We start from the raw sequence: 20,500 nt of genomic DNA, 5'->3' as shown, positions 1-20,500 counted from the left end.
AAGATTTTCCCCTCCATGTGTCTGCCTAGCAGGTCTATTAAGTTACATTATGAAGAGAAGAGAAAATAGCCAATAACCAGAAAAGGTATAGTCAAGAATAGCATAGTCAATTGTATGCAGAAAAATCTTCAACACTAGGTACAATCTTTTAAATTTAGTTAAGAGGAAATTTTCTGGGTGTGTAACACTTGTCTTTTTTTCCAATTAAGAAATTCTCCTCTGGAAAAGGAAAATAGTTATTGGGTTAACTGAGCAGACTCTAGAGAGTATTTGCACACAGTGCTATGCTTGGGAACTGCATGACTGGATTCGCAACATGCACCAGATGATTAGATTTGCCTTGAATTAAATAAAAACAGGGATTAGTAATTCTCTAGCTATTAAATTTTTACTTACATGAATTTCTAAACACTTTTTTGTTTAAATAAAGATTAATTTCAATTAGCAGCAGGACTGGGAGTTGGTGCTTTGTTTGTATTGTTTGCTCTTCTGCTTTCCCCAGGCAAAGGGCTTTAACTGTTACTCAGAGCAAAAATGCTCCCAACACGATGGTTGATAGGTAAGTGACAAAATCAGCGGCAGCAACCTTATGCAGCGCAGCAGACACCTATTTGCGTTTGTGAGGGCACATCTGTTTCATGAAGGGCTGGAGAGCTGTTTGAAAACCATGTTTTTTTATACACACTGCCAAGCTGGCGCTCAGAGATCAGGCCCATCAAATTCATCTCACCATCGTCCATGTCAAGCCACAAGTGTGTTTGGAAAAAATCAAAAACAAATATATGAAACAAGTAAGGTTTCAGCAGGACTGTTTAAATCTCGTCACTGTAAATATGTATGAAGTTGAACAAACAAAGGTTAAAAACCCCAAAATGTAACATTTTAGGTTAATCCATTTTTATGATTGCTTATAGATTGTATAATGGCTTAACATTGTTCTATCAAAATCGCTAATATACTGGATTCCCAGGAGCCTGTTCTATCAAAACAGGTGCTGAGTGTTAAAGCAACAGCAATCAACAGAAATGATACAGTAAAGTGTTAGAACAAGATTTATTATCTGCTTAGTAATAGTGTATTTGGTTTAGATATGGATTTATTTTTACTTTCCTTTTTGACATGCATGTCTTTTGAAAACATGGTTGGAAATATCGCATGTATACAATTGATTTAATAATACTTACAAGCAGAAAAATATCACAAAAAGTCTCTTCTCTCATCATGGGCACTTGTTCCAAATATCCTCTTTTTTTTTCTCAAGCTCACCTCAATTGACTTTGGGGTCATTTACCATATTCTAACCACTTCACAAAGGTTGTTGATACATTTTTAATAAAAATTAACCCTTTGTAGTTCATTTTTAGAATTATGCCCATCCTTAAAAGAAAAACACAAACTTAAGTAGAGAGTAATTTAAACAAAAACATCACTGTTAAGTTCATGCCCAATGCACTCATTTGGTTCAATTATTGATCAGATCAACAGTTCACCTTGTTGCCAGGCTCTCTGGTGCTCTTCATTTCCTCTGGAGTGAACCCGTGTTTTCTGAAAGTACTGGGAGAAATATCTATCCTCCTAAAAATAAAGCAGAGAATGAAGCTATTACAGCCTTCCCATAAACTGTACTCCAAGTTCTCCGAACCCTAATTCTATTTTAAAACAGGTAGTTTCTCTACTGTAAATATACACATTATCCTGCTTTTTAGAGCAAAGCTGAGCTGGCCATTACGCCCTGGAAGTGAGAGCTATGCATACTGAGTAACACACAATCCTGATATTCAGACCGGAACAGGTGCATTGTGTTAATGAACTGATCATTAGTGTGTTAAAAGTCCTTGTCATGTGGTTTTCTTACCCATGATTGACTGGGCAGCTGCTGACCATGCGTTACTGTGCTGGCCCCCACAAATCACAGGTCTCTTGTACAATATTTCATTGCCTACTTCAATGGCAAAGCCCAACAGCTCCAAAGAAAGAGTTATCTAGCAGATTGCAAATATGGTAAAGAGGTTATATTTATGTACAAAAAAGAGACCAGCAAATTTAAACTGGGTTTGGGCTGAAAATCTAGAGACACTTCTCTGTGCCTAGATAATAGCATGGATGACTATCCATGGGGGGGAGGGAGAATAGCATGGATGACTATCCATGGGGGGGAGGGATAGCTCAGTGGTTTGAGCACTGGCCTGCTAAACCCAGGCTTGTGAGTTCAATCCTTGAGGGGGCCACTTAAGGATCTGGGGCAAAATCAGTACTTGGTCCTGCTAGTGAAGGCAGCTGGATTTGATGACCTTTCAAGGTCCTTTCCAGTTCTAGGAGATGGGATATCTCCATTAATTATTTTCTGGACTTGATGACCTCTCGAGGTCCCTTCCAGTCCTAGAATCTATGACCACACATACAGTGCAAACAACAATACTTAGGCAGAAACACAAGTAGGGGCTATTTTAAAAAGATAAATTAATATAAATTTGGGAATAGCCATGTTATAGAGGCACTGTTGTCACTTACTTTTGTGGGTTTAAAATTGTGTGTGTGATAAGACCAAACAAGAACAAGGGGACATTCAATAAAATTGAAAGAGGAGAAATGTAAAGGTGAGAGAGTAAAAATGTATATGTGATTTTTTTTTTTTTAAAGGACTAATCAATCTGTGGAATTTATTTCCTCAAACTAGGAGCCTGGAGCTAGCACGACTCAAAGACAATTAGGCATTTCTGTGACATGAACATGCAATTACATTAGACATCATCAAAACAGTTTGATAAGGGCTATAGGCCTTCATGCTTCAGAGCCCTCAGCCATCTAAAAAGGACTAAAAACAACCTTTTCTGAGTCAGATTATTCCATAGTTGTCCTTATAGGGTTTTTTACACCTTCCTCTGAATCAACTGGTACTATCAGAGAATGGAAATCAAACTAGACCAGGGTTTCTCAAACTTCATTGCACTGCGACCCCCTTTTGACAACAAAAATTACTACAAGAAGGCAGGAAGAGGGACCGAAGCCTGAGCCCCCAGCCGGGGGGGTGACGAAGCTTGAGGGCTTCAGCCCTGGGCAGTGGGGCTTGGACTTTGGCTTCTGCTCCAGGCCCCAGCAAGTTTAATGACAGCCCTGGCGACCCCATTAAAACGGGATCATGACCCACTTTGGGGTCCTGACCCACAGTTTGAGAACCACTGAACTAGACAAAATCACTGACCTTGTCCAAGACCCAGTATGGCAATTACTATGTTCCTAACTAGATGGCTGATAAGTTTTGTTTACTGTTGGCTCCTCTTTTGTATTTTTGAATTATGCCCCATAGTTAACTATTAATATTTTTAAAATACCCCTGGAGCTTTAGAAAAAACATTAAAACAATACTCCCCACCTGTGGATTTCAGGGCTCTTCTTGTTTTTAGCTTGATCTTGCTCCATTCCTCTCTTTAGGTATTTTGTAAAGCGTTCATTCAGTGTCATTCCTGAAGACCCAAAGTGATGCTCTGTTGGGGTTTTCAATGAAGAAACATCGCACAATTAAGAAAAGTCAGATTTTCGGAAAAGACATGTGAGCTCTACCACCATGTCTTCAATGGATTCAGAAAGTAAAAATGTGTAGTCAGAGGACAAACGGATGAGAGTCAATGGGTCTAACAAAAGTGGAGACCACCCCCTTGAAATCAAAGAAATGGCGCATGCCTGTGTCAGTGGTGAATTCTGCCCCAAATCTGTTTAACAATGAACATATTTTTAAAACAAAAACTAAATTTATGCAAATCCATTAGAATACCCTAAATATCTGCAGATCCCATGCCAGTCTGCAGCAAGAGTATTGCTTTTTGCTGTTTCGAGGGTAGGCAAGACAGCCTTCCCCCATCTCCTCCTACAGCTAAATGCAAAAACTTGGGGGAAAAACATCCCACGTGGTTGCTATTCTACTCTAGCACTTGTCCCGTTGGTCAGCAATTCTCTTGGGTAATTAACTAGCATGAATGGAACACTGTTCCAAGGAACGGATATAGTGGGGTGGAGAAGCAAGGGGTGAATTTTCAACCAAGAATGCGTGGACATTTGACTCACCTTTTACATGATGGACTATAGTCACTATGTGCTGAGCAAACAATTCAGAAGGACTTCGCTGAGACTGAGCTGACTGTATATGGTGGAAAATGGAGCGGAACTCCTGGTCTTTTTTGTTGCTGTGTACTAAGTCACGACATAGCTTCCGCTCCTGTGCCAATAAACCACTTGGACTAGAAAAGAACATACATTTTAAAAATATAACCATCATAAAAGCAACCTAAACAAAAGCAGCTTTCAGACTGCAAGCTGACAACCTTCAAAGCAATAAACTGGACTTATTCCAGCCACTGCATTTTATGTACTACTAGAAAGTCATCTGCAATACAATTTTCAATGGTTCTGTGTTTGCCCCCTTATATGGCTTCTGAACTATGGGTTCCTCTTTTCTGCAAGGTTCATCACAAACTTCCCTATTTATAGCCAGATCTTGTTACAATATGTAAATGATGGGCTATCTGCATCAGCCTCATATAGGAAGAAGTATATTTTACTTTTTCCTTCCCCCTCCAACATCTGTGGCTAGATTTTAATCTCAGAAGCAGTAGAGAGAACTGGATAGGACCAGGCCCAGAAGCTCTTCTCAGCCATCATTTATTTGATGCCCAAGTGTGTTAAATATCCCAAAACCAGTGGAGGCAACCACAGAAGATGGAAGAAAGATCTTCAAAGCCCTGAAAAAGGTTGGGTAAGACCTTAATATTGCCCTAGAATCTGTTAATAATAAATGTGCCTCATCACAATGGGCAATCAGACCCACGCTGAGGATGAGAGAGTACCAGTAACAAAAGGTTGCTCAGAAACAGGAGAGCTGACTGTCCAGTATTGCTCAACCAACATCCCAGTTCTTGTATGTAAGTCAAACCCTTCCCATCACATCATGGATACCCCCGACCCCTACATTCCTGGGGAAGAACAGCAGTCACCATCGCCCTGCTGCAGCACAGAGAGGACTGATTTAAACCGAAGTGATTTAAAGCACTGAGCCGGAACTTGAAACTTTGATTTTAATCTTGTTCTACATTTGTACTTCAGTATAACCTTTCTTTAAGAAAATAACTCACCAATGAGACTGGACCTTTAAAACACATTGATCTACAACTAAATATAGCCTTGACACTAAATTTGGTACTTTTTACTAACCAGGAAGATACACTGTATCTATACACATTTATTTAAGCAATTATATAGCATTACTTACTTTTGTTCAGATTCTTACATTATTACGTTATAAAATGGTGACTGATGCATTTCTTACATACTAGATACTAATTTTTTTACGTGGGATTTGTGTCAAGCTGTATTTGGATGAAAACTGAAATTCAATTAAAAATGCACAAAAACAGCATTTTAGAATTGTTTTTTGATTAAATAAAGCTCCCTTAAATGTGTCTGATACATAAGAAAAAAGTTTATCAAAACTTGTTTTGCTTTTAAACCTGACTAAACAAAGGAAGAATAAACTGTAGTGAGTGAACAGATTGCTTATGGTCACCAAGGGCCAGATTTTCAAAGGGTATCTAAGATGCAGGTAAGTGTCTAATGGGATTACAAAAGCACGGGAGTTAAGCACCTGTCTCCCACTGATGTTAACTGGAGTTAGGTACCGTGGGTGCTTAAATGCTTTTGTAAACCCAGTAGGCACCTATAGATCTTTGAAACTCTGGTCCCATGTTCTTCAAGTTCTTAGAACTAGTAGATCTTATTCTCTCCCACCAGGTTATTATCCATAGACAAGAAGAGGAAAACAAGCTTTCCTACTTTTTTGGCTCTTAATGGATTTTTCATCTTTGAATGAACTAGTCCAACAGAAGACAACTGTCTCGCTACGCCTGCTAACTACACTGAAACCAAAAGTAATTAAAGTAAATGCTTTCCAGCCCAACAGAAACCAAAAGCACTAGCTGAAAGTGTTTTCTCCAGACTAAAAATAATGAAAATACAGATCCTTAATGCAGTACACAATATTGTTTCCCCCCCGATTCTGTATAAAAAAGCGACACCCTTTAACTCATTAAAACTGAAGAGGGCTCACTGATGCAGTATTTAAATTACATTATTTTAACAGATTATAGTAAATCTAGGCCTTAACATAGGTTGTCATAATTTCAAAATTAATTTTAAACTGATTTTTAAAAAGAAAAATGCATTTAATATAAAGTCTGATTTTAAAGTGAGGGTTTGTCATCCACGCTGCTGCTGCAGAATAGAACCTCCCCATCTCCACAGCACACACCTCGTGTACAGAACTGCTTTAGTCAAAGCCAATCGTGTGGCTCAGAAAAGGCTGTTTTTAAAGCACATCCAAACTGCATTCTAACGCCGTAATGATCATTCTGATCGCTTATTGTTAATTGCATGTTCAAAGTACTGTTCAGATATTAATCCCTAAAACCTGTGTTGCATGTCCTCACATCTGACTCACATGCCATTAACAGCCATCTTAGTTCCTTTCTCTTCATTCCTGCTGAGATTTAGCCTCCCTCTCGTGTTCCACAGAGCAAACAGACATTTATTGACGAGTAGCTCTTCCCTTTAGCAGAACTAACTTTACTGAGCATCCCCCTAGTGGTCTCCTGAAGCACCAGAGCTTTACAGAAAATTTTAAGTGGCTTTTGGAGCTTCTAGGATCTCACTAGCAATGTTACCATATATTGAGAAGAGGAACAAAGTGCCCTACAAACATACATTTTTTAAGCTGTAATGCTGACAGTGTAGCTCTGGACAGTGGGGAGCAGAATTTGATTACTGTTGAACACGGGATGGTGTGGTCTGAATGAAGGACTGGGATCCAGAAACTCCCAAGTTCTAAACTAGTCTCTTTGCACTGACTTCCTGTGTAGCTGAGGGAAAGTCACTTAAACTTTATGCTTCACTTTCTCCATCTGCAAAATGGGGATAACATGATTCACCTTCCATACCGGAGAGTCATATTGGTGTGTTAACATTTAGAGATGCATGTGCTCTCTGTGACAAATGACGTGTTGGTAGCGGATTGTACAATATTCTTTATTTAACCTGCCTACATTTTAGAGAGATCCACAAGGGGTTAAGGTGGGGAGGGGGGAAAAATAGGATAGTGAAGCCACTACCTAGATTTAACTTAAAGGCAAATCCTTACCGTGCAAGATCTTCATCAAAGGAATCCATTCGGACATTGACCTGGGCCTCCCGGGTAATGGAAAAGGAGGATTTGCCAGTGGCTAAACCATCTCCTCTGGTTCCTGGCTTCTCCCGACTCTCAGAGGCCTTTCTCAGAGGTGGTGAAGTACTTTTTTCCTGACTTGCTTTGTAAGCGGTCACTCTAAAATTCTTTTCGGGAACAAACCCCCTGTGACCAGCCTCTGCTCTCTTGGATGCTAGCTTGTCTTCCTTTTTCGATCTTTCAGAATAGGGATCCTCCTCCATTTCCTCAGCTTTCCTTTGCTTCTCCTTTGCAGATGGTAAGAACACTACGCCTTCCCATTTACCTGGCCTATCCTCATCCTGATTTTTGCTGGAGGTTGCTACCACTTTAGACATGAATTTGGGCTCATCATCAAACTCCGAATCCTTTCGGCCTTTTGCCTTGTCTTTCTTATCCTGCTCATCCATCTCCTCTTTGCCATAATGACCTTCCTTGTGGAACTCAGCCATCTTCAGCTTCTCAAAGTCATCCCGAAACTTATAGCGTTTAGGAGACTGGCTGCTGCGATAAGGCTTTTCAGGGTCAGTTTTGGAGGTGTACAGGTCTGATTTCGTCTTGCCATCTGCTAAACCCAACTCAGAGAAGCCTCCCTTCTCTTTCATTTTTTCCTTTTCAATATTTGTTAGTTTCTGTTCCTTGTCTTTCCCATTCTCAGTCTTCTGTTCTTCCAAATACCTATTTAAAAAACAAACACACACATACACACACACACACACATATAAGCAATTCTCTTATTAAAGTATAGACAAGAGTCTTTAATTCCTAAAATTCAAAGCAAACAAACAAGTCTTAAAAATGCCAAGACTTAAAAACATACAGAAAGCTCTCTCTGGTCCCTAATAAATAAGGTAAAATGTAAAGCAGGCTACCCAAATTTTTACTTTAGAAGATATGAATAAGGTCTTAATATATTCAGCAAACGTGCTGGAAGATGGGTATGCAAAATGGATGATGTGAGGTTCAAGAGCAAAGTGGAACAGCAAAAGCTCTTCTTGAGCAAATAAAAAGAGAACCAACTTACCTATATTTTCTAAGGAAAATATTAAGGTCTTACCCAATCTGTTTAGTCACTTACAAACCTGATTCAGAAGAATTAACACATCAAAACTTTCAACTTGGACTGTTCTGCTTTAAACAACACACTGGAAATAAATGCCTCAAAAGCTACGTCACATTTTGGATGCAAGTTTCCTAGGAAAGCTAAACATTTCATATACTGTAAACACAAATAAAAGCAAAAAAAAAAAAAAAAGGTTAATGGGAAAAATATTTCTTCTCTTGGGAGAACAGACAGACACTTTATTCTAGTACTGGGAATGACAATCCCCCAAACCAATTTAAAGTTTAAAAGTATGCTGGTGAAAGATTATCAGCACATATTTCAATGGGATAGTGGTGGGTTAAGTCTAAAGCACCTCAACACACTATTTTAAAAGTCAAGAGTGGAGTAAGACCTAGTTCTACGAATATCAGAGGTCTTTGATAATTAATAGAATTTGCCCCAAATAATCTTAAATGAACAGAGACAAATGAAAATGATTAAGGACCATTTGAGAACACAACAGTACCTTTTGAGTGAGGAGGTCCTTTAAAATGAAATTAATCAGAAGGACACTTGTCAGGGGTTTGGGACTGCTGACTGGACCAGACTAGAAAGATACTCCTGTACTGAAGATCTTTTTTTTCCTGATTCCAATCATACATAAAATTTATCCCAATGCATTTGCACCATGGCTCTCACAGTGCTTGTATTGGTTTGTTTCTATTAGGATACGCAGTAAGTTGTGTGTTTAAAAAACTTAAACAACATTTTTCCCTTTGCAAACTTATAATATTTGCTGAAGTCCAAGAGCCACAAACCTACCAACTCTGGGATAGATTTCAAGAGGGAATCTATATTTTGTCTGTTAAACTTGACAGTGCCCAAAAGCAAGCAAACAAGCCTTCTGCAAGTGAAGGTTTTAGTTGCATCTGCACCTCTTCCCCCAAAATCAGCAAGTCTGGCATCAGCAGCACCAACTGAATTTTTAATGCTCTAATGTCCATTTAAAATTGGGAAATGCCCCCAAATAAGTAATTAACCATAAGTGAGCTAGGGAATATACAACCACAAATATATATATATATATATAAAAGTTATATGCAGTGATTCAGGAATGTGACAATTTTTAGACTAATTTAATAAAAAAAATCAAATTACTGGAAAAGCTCCTTGAGCACTTTAAAAATTTATAAAAATAACCAAGTTCAAAAGGGAATTCTGGGGTATCTATGTAATCTTTACAACACTAACAAAGTTATGATGTTAAGAAAACAAAACTAGAGAACTATTTCCTATAATGCAGAATAAGGCCTACCACTCTACCACTCAATGAGAGTTACACACACCTCCCCAATTCTCTCCCCTCCCTCCCCAAGAGTACCTGGCATATGAACTGAACACAAAGGAAAAATGCACAACTTGCCTCTTTGAAAAGGCTGCCCCACCAGGAGCTGCTGCTTCCTCCTTCTGCGAGCCACCATAAATTGAACCGATTGTCGTGGGACTTTTACACACAGGACTCTTCCTTGTTGGGCTCAATCCTGATGAACCATGGTCAAATGGACCCTGATGTGAGCCTGTCTGAAACGAGGCACTGCTTTGTAAAACAGACCCCAGCTGTGAGGGGTTTGACAGTGGAGGACTGGGCTTCTGCAATGGACTTGGCCGAGGAGAACGGCGCCTCACCACAACAGACTGGAGAGGACTTTTTAGCGCAGGACTGCGCTCTCTTGGGCTAAGCTCAGGCACGGCAGACACTCTTGACACTGAACTTGTGCTGTAAGTGGTCATGTCTTGCCAGGGCTTTGACCCCTCAGACACCTTGACATCTTGAGTAGCTCCTCCCGAAAATGGCTGATCCTTCGAATCATCACCTTGATTATCTCCCGCAGCCTGTGATGCCCGCGTGTCCTTGGAAGAGGATTTTTTTTCCTTTATGGACCTACGCTTGGAAGACTCAACTCGGCTGTGGTTCGAGGAAGACCGGGAAGATGAAGACCTCCTTGACCTATCAGAAGATGACTTATCAGAGTTTCTAGAATGGCTTCTTGATCTTGGTGATGGAGACCTTCTCTTTGGCGATCGAGATCGGGAACGCCCCCTACGAGGGCTATAGGCTTGGCGATAATTTTGCCAGTTGGACCTGTAATTTCCATAGCCGCCTCGGTTATATTGGCCCCATGGATAAAATCCTCGGTTCCGCCCACGGAAATAATATGGTCTCCTGTACCCTCTGTTATGACCTCTGAAATCCCGGCTCTGATACACTCTTGGGTGGTTCCTTTCTCTGTTATGAGACGGAGAATATGACCTAGAACGGGACCTAGAACTGAAAAAGAAAAAACAGTATTTGGAAACCTCTTTCCCTCAATGCAGCCTTCTATTTGAAAAAGAGTTTTAAATGTTATTTTACTGGTTTTGTGTAGGGTTCACAGCCCCTTAAGTGATTTTTCCTTTGCTCATGTGAACACTACACCTTTTCTCCCAGTGAACACCGTTGCCCCATCCATACACAATCCTTGGCAGTAATTTCATGATATCTGAACTACAGCTGGACAGGAGACCACCCTCCTTAGAACCACGGCTGAGACCATGATAGGGATACATTTGTTCTGACTGTCCTCGGACTAACATGGCTGGTACCCACCGTCAGAAATCCAAGCGGCATGTGTCTCAAGTGTCCAGTGTTCACAGTTCAAAGAATGCCACGGCTATCTCTAATCCTTGGTCTGCTGCATGGCGGGAATGCATTTCTACCCATAAGGCCAGCGCTGTCTCTTGTAACAGACTGAACTCTCCCTTCTTTGCAGCCCCCAAATATCTCATATGCTTTTAATTTTAAACAGGATTTCAAGAGGAAAAACCTTTCCTTGCCAGAGAAATTAAATGAACTTCAACACTTGTAAGTGAAAATGGTAGCACTGAAGAGAAAAACCAATGACTGACTTCTCTATATTTCTAATCTCAAACCATACATGAATTGCTGTTGTCCTTAATCTTGATCTCCATCAAGTAAAATAAAGACAGAACATCAAGAAAAGATTGCCTAAGGCATTTAATGTATCCCTAGCCTGATGCCACATGATGGCACTGTTTATCAACATACGTCAGCTTGCTTTTCAAGGGGTCGATATGAGCATGCAGGTTATTAGTGGAAGAAGGAAGAGAATGGAATTTAGGGCTAAATGGGAGTGTTCAGATTTAAAGAACACAACATTTCAGGGGATATGTAAGTGCTGATCAGAGCTGGAGAAGTACAAGGTGTTTTTCCAATATAATTAGATCCCGCTTAGTTTTATCAAGTATTTAAACAACTGAAGTAGCTGCAGTTTTAAAAGTAGCATCATGACTCAGGATTAATCAGGTTAATGTACTTAATGAATACTGGACAACTGCAAAGTTGTACTGACAGGGAAGGGTATGAGCAACTATGTTCTTGTAAAATATTAAGAAAACTTCAACACTACACAGGGTTAAAAATCCCGGCAGCAAATCTCACTCATTGTTTATGATGATGCATATTTCCTGCAAACATTAAAACACTTTTCTTACTGTATTAATAAAGTTCCAGTTATTTAAAGAGTTGACTAACTCTGGCAGTAACAGTATTTAGATATCTTATCCTGACGGGCATCAACTTCTACAGCTCTCTCTCCAAAATATTAGTAACTGTACACAACACTGCCACTGAAGTTTCTAAAGCTTAAAGTCCAATCTCACTTTTAATTGGGTTAAAATGAGGTTCTCTTTTGTCCAACTATCAAATACACTAATATTTAACAGGCAACAGCTTATGTTACAGCACTAGTAACATCTGGTATGAAACTGCGTTAATATAAATTGCTTAATCGTCTCCTGATAGAATTTGTGCTCCTTTATTCAAAACAAGAAAACAATGCAACTTACCTCATTCGAAAACAGTATCAACACAAGAAAGAAGGAAAGGCACATGCAGATGCAGGCAGTGAAAATGAACGGATTAAGAGAAGTGCTTCAAAAGCACTAAGCAGAATTCACATGCTCCCCGTCCCCGGGCGCCTACTGCATTTGTTACCAATTACTAGTGAGGGACCTGTTGCATGCTGCTTCCAAAATCCATTCTGTCATTTTATTGAGGCATGGAACATGAAAATCTCACTCCAAAATCTGCAGAGACTGTTTACAAGAAATCATTTAAAAAGGATGCAGTATGCAAAATACAATATACATGTGCCAGAAGTGAATTATTTTTGAAGTCTTTTGCACTGCATAGCTAGCCAGTTAATTTAATATACTTTGTTCTCAAGTTCTGGCAATTCCACTCTTTTTACAACAGTCAAAAATGAAAAGAAACAGCAACATACTTGATCCTACAAACAAAAGTTAAGTACACAAGACTAACCAGAAGCAAACATGGGGGAAGAGCACAGAATACAAGTCAAACCACCAAGGGATATGGAAAGCAAAATGATGTCCCCAATTTTTTTCCCTAAACACAGATTCATTTTCTAGTCTCTTCTCCCTAAGATATCGCACTACACCTACCTCAGTGAGTATGCGAAAGCCTTGCAAGAAGAGGACTTGTCTATATTAACCCTCTCCATTCCAATTCTCTTTTACCAGTTTATTAACAACATCCAAGTTGTTTCAACAGCAACACAAGACGAGAGAGATTTGCCCTGTTCGATTTAATGCATCGGGATTCCATAGTTACTTCAATGCTGGCCAGCTGCTCCAAACCTACACTGCACCCTTTCTAATACTTCAGCTTCCCTGCAAAAAAACTCAGTTCCACTTGAGTCTCCATCTCTGTTCTGGTTTTGTCCTGGCCTTCTCCTCTTTCCAATTGTATTTGTATTATCTTTCTGCATCTTAAAAACATTCCTTTTAATAATTAACAGTTGCATATGTTTACAAGCCTAGCAATGTTCAGAATCTTCATGATGCATTTCAGATTCATGAAAAAGCAGATGGACATCATAACATCTAGCCCAACTGGAATAGAGGGTTTTGTTTTGTTTTTTTAAAGTGAAGATCATTACCAAATGGTGGTGGCCTTGCAAGATATAAAAGCCTTAACTAGTCACGTAGGATACTGGGTGATGGAAATCCATGCTTTCCTTTTATTTAGACTTAAATTGGATCTCAACTAATTTACATGATCTGCCCATAGTTACCATTGCAGAACTCAGTTACTGACTCCCCTCATGATGGAACACCCCCCCCCCCCCCAAACCTCCACACACACACATCCACCTTTCCCGTCAGAGGCTTAGACTGAGACTCCGGAAGAGACCCTCCTGAACTCAACTCTAAGAAATGCATGACTTTTCCTAAAGACCTTTTTTAAAGCTGTTATCAATAAAGTTTTGGGGTGTGGGTGGGGGAAGAGAACAGAGAAGCTAATAAATGAAAAGAAGGAGCATGTTTCATTGTGGAAATCTCTCCGACAAGAAATGATGCCAAAAATGTCAACACTCTCTGATTTCAGCCCCTTAAATCATCAAAGTGAATAATTTACAAAAAAATTGATCAAGAACAACTTAGGTCTGTTAAGAGGTTTAAAATGAAGCCTTAGGTAAGATGTCATCTACTGCATAACAAAGTAAAATTTATCCTTTCCTCCATTTAGTCTGGGTCAACATTCCTTCACTAACAGCACAGCATTCTGAGGAGCTACATCTACTTATGTAAGAAACATATGGGAATGTTACATTAAAATGATCAGCGATTATTAAAGAGTGCAGAAGAATGCAAGACACACGCGTGTTGTAGGGCACCCTATCAACAGCATATTGCAAGACAGAACATGAGAGCAAACAAAATCACTAACCCAAGACACAGGACACTTAAGCTACTCTAGAATCTAACAAAAGGGTTTTCACAGGAGGGCTTGTTAGTGCAGCCACCATCTGAGCAGGGCAGAGGGAGAAGAAAAACTCTTTGAAGTGAAAGGGGCAATCAAGCCGCATGCATTACCTGAGCCTGCGTTTTCTTGATCGCGAGACAGAACGGGAGCGGGAACGGGATTTGGAGAAGGATCGGGAGCGTGATCTCGATCCAGATCTTGAACGAGACGAGCGGGATCCAGATTTTGATTTGTTAGTTTTCGACATCTTTGAAAGCTCCCTTCAGTTACACCTGTTGATATATGGGGGAAGGAAAACAGAAAGCATGTAAGCGAATAGTTCTGACCGCTTGGTTAGCTTCTCTCTCTGGCAGTTTTAATAGTTCCAGAGACTCGTACAGTTGCTGCTCAATCATGGAACCTTTTAATTCCTCTTTGCAAAAAGAAAAACTCTGGAGTGCAAATTTTTTTAAAAAAAGAAGCAATTTAGCACAGAAACAGGAAGCAGAAGGAGGCCTCTGTGCTTTTTCAAGCATCCTTTTGCTCCAGATAACTGAGTTAATCTCACCCCTGTCATTACCAATAATGATGGTGCCTGTTTAAAAAAAAGTGAATTAGCTCAGGTTTTCCACAAAGCTTTCTTCTGCTTTACATTTGCGAAAGGAGAAGCAGAGTAAGATGCCATCAATAAAATAATCATCCTCCAAGATACCCTAATTTCACTCCTTTATATGTAGATCTATTAAACCAGGAAGTGAAGTTCTGGACATCTTATAAACCCCACTGCTCCAAGTGTGGATCATGCACGCTACAATCAGTTACAAGAGTACACCACTCACTGATGAGTCCTGCTGCAGCTAAAATAATTCGCAAGTCCTTCTCAGTATTCACCCAGTGTTTCAAATACTGACAATAAAGACGACTATCCAAAAGCATTAAATGACTTGAGAGAACCACTAGATTATATAGACACTTAATAAAAAAAGTGAATTTACCTGTGCTAGTTTCAGGAATATACCCAAGAAAAGCCAGACCAACCTCTTTGAAAGAGACCTTAATGCCCACACTTTTAAACAATTGTGTAGTCACATTTATACCACTACCCAATCCCTACCAGACACACTCTTGAGGAAAGAGCCAATAATGAAGAGCCATTGGAAAACCACATGTTGATGTAAAACTTGTTGGGTATTCTCGTTGTGGTTTTCCAATGGCTCTTCATTATTGGCTCCTTCCTCAAGAGTTGGATAAAATATAGGTAACAGATACAAAACATCTTGGATTAGGAGAGTAATTTCAGGAAATTTATTAAACATTTGGAACAAATAAACCAAGTAAAATTCAGATGTGGTATTTTGTATTTAAAACTGATGAACTATTCTTCTTTATTAATATCCAATTAAGTCACAAAGTCTTGAAGGTACACATTTTTCAGGGCTCAGATATAGATCTTAAAAAGTCTAATAATGCAGGTTGTAAATGACCTCCCTTGCATACTCCTTTCTAAAAAGTACCAGAAACAATTCTAACATACCACAGTCAAATTTATTAGAGCATAAGCTTTCGTGGACTACAGCCCACTTCTTCGGATGCGGGCTGTAGTCCACGAAAGCTTATGCTCTAATAAATTTGTTAGTCTCTAAGGTGCCACAAGTACTCCTGTTCTTTTTGCGAATACAGATTAACACGGCTGCTACTCTGAAACATACCACAGTCAGTGTCACAAAAATACCTTGCAGCACTCAGGGAGGTGTTTTTTCACACCCGAGCAAGAAAGTTGCAGAGCTGTAAAGTGCCAGTGTAGACAAGCCTTAAGTATTCTACATTAGTGCTTGGCATACAGCAGTTAAGTTTTACCTCCAAATGGCAGAGCAAAACTGAAACTGAAAAGAACAAATGCTCCCAGTTTTAGCAAGGAAAGCTAGATGGTATGCAATTCATCAAGCCCTAAACTTCACTGAATAACAGAACCAGCACCAAATTATTTAGCATGTAACACGACATTGATTCTCAACTGGTGGAATGCAGACCCCATTAAGAAGCAGAACTTTAACGGGAGCACAATTGGAAAACGGTACCAAAATGGGGTATGCAATGCAACTTCTGCCTGAAAAGTGAGCAGAAATTTTGGATGGGTTTCAACACAAACTCCTGTCTCTTCAGTTTCCCTCAATTCTTTTCCCACTTGCCTCCCACACCCTACTTTAGAATTCTGAAGTATTAAGAGGTTTTAGCGCAGGGGGCCTAAGAGAACAGACAAGCAAGAAAGAACCAGTTAGGTTTCTGGGGAAACACTGGAAAATATTTGCATTCATAAAAAACAGGTCTGACAGCATTCTCTCCATAATATCTTGTTTGCGATTCAAATAAATTCATATCAGGAAATTCCCTACATCAGGAATCAGCTGTTCCCTCCACCCCCACCACCTAACAGCTTAAAATATTAAGATTTGGATACAGATGGCAGCAAAGAAATCAGAAAGCGTCGTTTGATCACTCATGCAGTTTCCTGATTATAAATGTTAAATTAGGTTCTACATGCACCAATGAGAGTACAGTGGCAAAATATATGTATTCATTAAACATTCCTTATGATAGTGCTGAGTCTTCATTTGAAATGGGTATGTGTGGGGGGTAGTTTTGGATGTTTTGGAACATGTCACACAGAATTCATAAGGTAAGAATAAGGCTGCAGAAGAATTAAACATTAAAACAAAAAAAACCTCTATACACATACATGCATATCTAGATTACATGCACCTTCCAGATTAAAGTGTTTTATTTACATCTTTTCCATAGGCTTAGCAGGAAGAATCCCCAGTTTTACCAATTGGAAAAATGAGGAATCTTTTATAATCCTGCATTTTGTGTCAATCACAATACAGCGAGACACACCCACACATGCTTTAGGCATCTAGCAACCTGAGACTGCAAGGCAGGACTCCTCCATGTTAGCTAATTCTTATATGAATCTTAGAATGCAAAGCCCTTTACAGCAAAAACAGAGGCAGCTTCTGAGGCGGCCACTGGTATTTTAAGGAAACCCGACCTTGATTTAAATCCAGTATTAGAAAGACGATTTGCTATTAACTTTCCCCTTATTTTAGACCCTGATCTATTATACACCTCTACCCCGATATAATGCGACCCGATATAACACGAATTCGGATATAACGTGGTAAAACAGTGCTCGGGGTGTGTGTGTGTGCGCGCGCACTCCGGTGGATCAAAGCAAGTTCGATATAACGCGGTTTCACCTATAACGCAGTAAGATTTTTTGGCTCCCGAGGACAGCGTTCTATCGAGGTAGAGGTGTACTCACTTCTTCAAAATGCCATAAGCAGGTCGGTTTGAGACACTGGTTAATGTGAATTGTGGGGTTTTTGCTATCAGGGTGTAGTCCGTATTCCCCGATCTGTTACAAAATCCTCTACCACTAAGCCTGCACTGCTTCCATAAAAGGTGACCTGCCTACACACACACAAATTGTTCTCTTTGCTTCTTTAGGATACATAACCTAAAGCTTATTGTATAATAGATATTCTGCCCCCCCCCCCCTTTTTTTTTTAAAAAACATTAGTAATTCATTTCTTGCCTACTCAAGCACAAATTTATGGCAACTAGAGCTTCTTGGTAAAGGGCCCACAATCTGGCTCTGCCCTGCCTGTTGATGTAATACATGAGGGCAGTATTGTCTATCAGGAACTGCACCACCTTGCCCCTCAGGTGGGGCAAGAAAGCCTGGGAGGCTAGGCGAACCACTTGGAGCTCCCTAACGTTGATATGGAGGGCCCAATCGTCCCGCAGCCGACGGCCTTGCACGCTGAGCTTGCCCAGGTGGGCTCCCCATCCCAGGTCAGAAACATCAGAGACCAGGGTCAGCAACGGGGCTGGGGCCGCAAAGGGAACTCCTCCAACACCAACCTGAGGTCCAACCACCAAACCAGGGACGACTGGATGTGATCCAGCATCCTGACTACAAAGTCTAGGTTGTGCCTGTTGAGGATGTAGACTGATGCCAGCCACACTTGCAGAGGCCGGAGTTGGAGCCGGGCATGATTGACCATGTATGTACATGTGGCCATATAGCCCAACAACCGCAGCCACGTGTGAGCCGTGGTGAGCGGGTGGTTCTTCACATGGGAGATCAGGTCCGACATGGCCTGAAAACATGCCTCTGGAAGGAAGGCTCTGGCTCACGTGGAATTGAGAACAGCCTCAAGAACTCTAATAATTGGACCGGCCTTAAGGTAGATTTTTTCTCGTTTATCAATAGGCCCGGGTCGTGGCAGGTGGAACGCACCAGATCAAGGCTCCTCTGCACTTGTTCCCAAGATCTGCCCTGGATGAGCCAATCACCAAGATACAGGAAGACCGGAACCCCTCGACGTTTCAGGTAAGTGGCCGCTGGTGCCATATATTTTGTGAACACCCTGGGGACCGATGAGAAGCCAAAGGGCAGCGCTGTGAATTGGAAATGGTGTCCCCCCCCACTATGAAATGGAGGAAACATCTGTGACCTTGGAATATGGAAATAAGTGTCCTTCAAGTTGAGGGCGGCGTACCAGTCGCCACGATCCAGGGAGGGGCTGATGGAGGCCAGGGAGACCATGCAAAACTTCAACTTCTTGAGATACTTGTTGAGGTGTCGCAGGACCAGAATGGGTCTGAGGCCCCCTTTGCTTTTGGGATTAGGAAGTAGTGGAAAGAAACCCCTTTCCTTTCATATCCCGAGGGACCTCCTCCACCGCCCCAGGTGCAGGAGGTTCTTGACTTCTTGAATGAGGAGTTGCTCATGAGAAGGGTCCCTGAAGAGGACGGGGGAAGGGGGGGGTGGAGGGGAGGGGAGGCCCGAGAATTGCAGGGCATAGCCCTGAGATACTATCTCTAGCACCCAGTGGTCCGAGGTGACCCGCCACCAGGCCGAATGGTAGGGATGAAGATGATCAAGGAAAAAACAAGGTGGATCTGGGGACTAGACTGGGGCATTGCTCTCAGGAGTACATTTGAGTGCTTCTGGCCCCCAGGATGTTTTGCCAGGCCAGGCTGCGCGGGTAAAGGAAGGGCGACAACGACTAAAGCTCGTGTCTCTATCTCTTCTCCTTGCAGACCCCTGTCAAGGCTGCCAAGGCCTTGGTGGCCAGAACTGCTTCCTTGCCGATTGCGGCATATGCAGACCGAGGGAGGGAAGGGTGACCACAGTGTCCTTTAGGCCATGGAGCCATGCATCAGTCTGCTCCACGAAGAGACCACTCCCATCAAATGGAAGATTTTGGATTGAGGCCTGCATTTCTTGGGATAGGCCAACGGTCTGAAGCCAGGAGCTGTGGCTCATGGCCACTGTCGATGCGACCACCCTAGCTGCCAAGTCAGCTGCGTCCCACCCCATTTGAAGGAAGCACGTTGCTGCTGCAATACCCTCCTCCGCCAGGGGGCCAAACTCCTGGGGCAGGGACTCCTTGAACTTATGGAGGGAGTCCCATAATCTGCCCAAGAGGGCCTGGTGGTTCACCACCTGAAACTGAAGGCTGGCTGCTGAATAAATTTTCCTCCCCAAAAGGTTCAGTCTCTTTATTTTTGCGGGCTGAACAGGTGGGCCCCTGCTTGTCCTTTTTGTTGGCCACAGAGACGATCAGCGAGCCTGGAGGCTGGTGGGTATGCAAGTACTTGAACCCCTGGGCTGGGCCGAAGTACTTTTTCTCAGCTCTCTTGGAGGTGGGAGGGATGGACGACAGGATTTGCCAGAGGGCCTTGGCAATTTTCAAGACCCCACCGTCCACTGGTAGCAGAACACGGGCAGGGGTACATGCCGAGAGCACACTGAACAGGGTGTCCGTCTGCTCAGCCATCTCCTGTACCTCTAGGCCAAAGTTTTTGGCCACCCGTCAAAGCAACGCCTGGTGGTCTTTAAAATCGTCTGGTGGGCTGGCACTTGAGGGCCCCGTCACCGCCTCATCTAGGGATGAGCATGATGGCTGTACTGCTGGGTGAGGGCCCTGGGCATCAGTACCTGCAGGGCAAGGGGGTTTTGGGGTGGGCACTCGCACCTCTATCCCGACCTCTGAGTGCACTTCGCGGGCTGAGGCCGGTGCCACTGGTGCTATCAACTGTTGCTCCAAGGCGGTGACCAACGATTGGTGAGAACGGGGCATTGGCATCACAGGCATGCCCCACACACTCCAATAGGGCCACTGGCTGTGTTGCCAAGGCAGCATTGCAGAGGTCAATGCAGCCTCAGGTTGCCAATTGCACCGGCGATGCCTTGGCGAGGGGCTGAACTCCCTCTCCGTGCTAGAGGAATTCCCTTCTGGTGACCACGGTGGGGCCATCGATGCCAGCATCTGTCAGGTAACCATCGCTGCTGGACACCGGCACTTCGAAT

At 41.8% G+C, this 20,500-nt stretch overlaps 1 protein-coding gene across 13 annotated transcripts in view; it reads right to left on the bottom strand.

Annotated features, from left to right (window-relative positions):
- Positions 1 to 20,500, bottom strand: part of THRAP3 (thyroid hormone receptor associated protein 3) — a 69,917-nt gene that overhangs the window by 7,139 nt on the left and 42,278 nt on the right. For all 13 annotated transcript variants that reach the window (XM_065577184.1, XM_024104222.3, XM_065577180.1 and 10 more), the window contains 6 exons: positions 14,250 to 14,411; positions 9,715 to 10,620; positions 7,184 to 7,924; positions 4,063 to 4,235; positions 3,374 to 3,485; positions 1,491 to 1,575 (listed from right to left, as the gene is read on the bottom strand). In XM_065577184.1, coding sequence (XP_065433256.1) covers positions 1,491 to 1,575; positions 3,374 to 3,485; positions 4,063 to 4,235; positions 7,184 to 7,924; positions 9,715 to 10,620; positions 14,250 to 14,386 — 2,154 coding nt within the window. In that variant the 5' untranslated portion in view covers positions 14,387 to 14,411. The remainder of the gene's footprint in view (positions 1 to 1,490; positions 1,576 to 3,373; positions 3,486 to 4,062; positions 4,236 to 7,183; positions 7,925 to 9,714; positions 10,621 to 14,249; positions 14,412 to 20,500) is intronic.

The sequence above is a fragment of the Chrysemys picta genome, chromosome 23, assembly GCF_011386835.1.
Source record: "Chrysemys picta bellii isolate R12L10 chromosome 23, ASM1138683v2, whole genome shotgun sequence".
In the NCBI taxonomy this organism is placed as follows: Eukaryota; Metazoa; Chordata; order Testudines; family Emydidae; genus Chrysemys; species Chrysemys picta.
The sequence above is the reverse complement of the archived record's forward strand: the minus strand, read 5'-3'. Positions and strand labels throughout refer to the sequence as shown.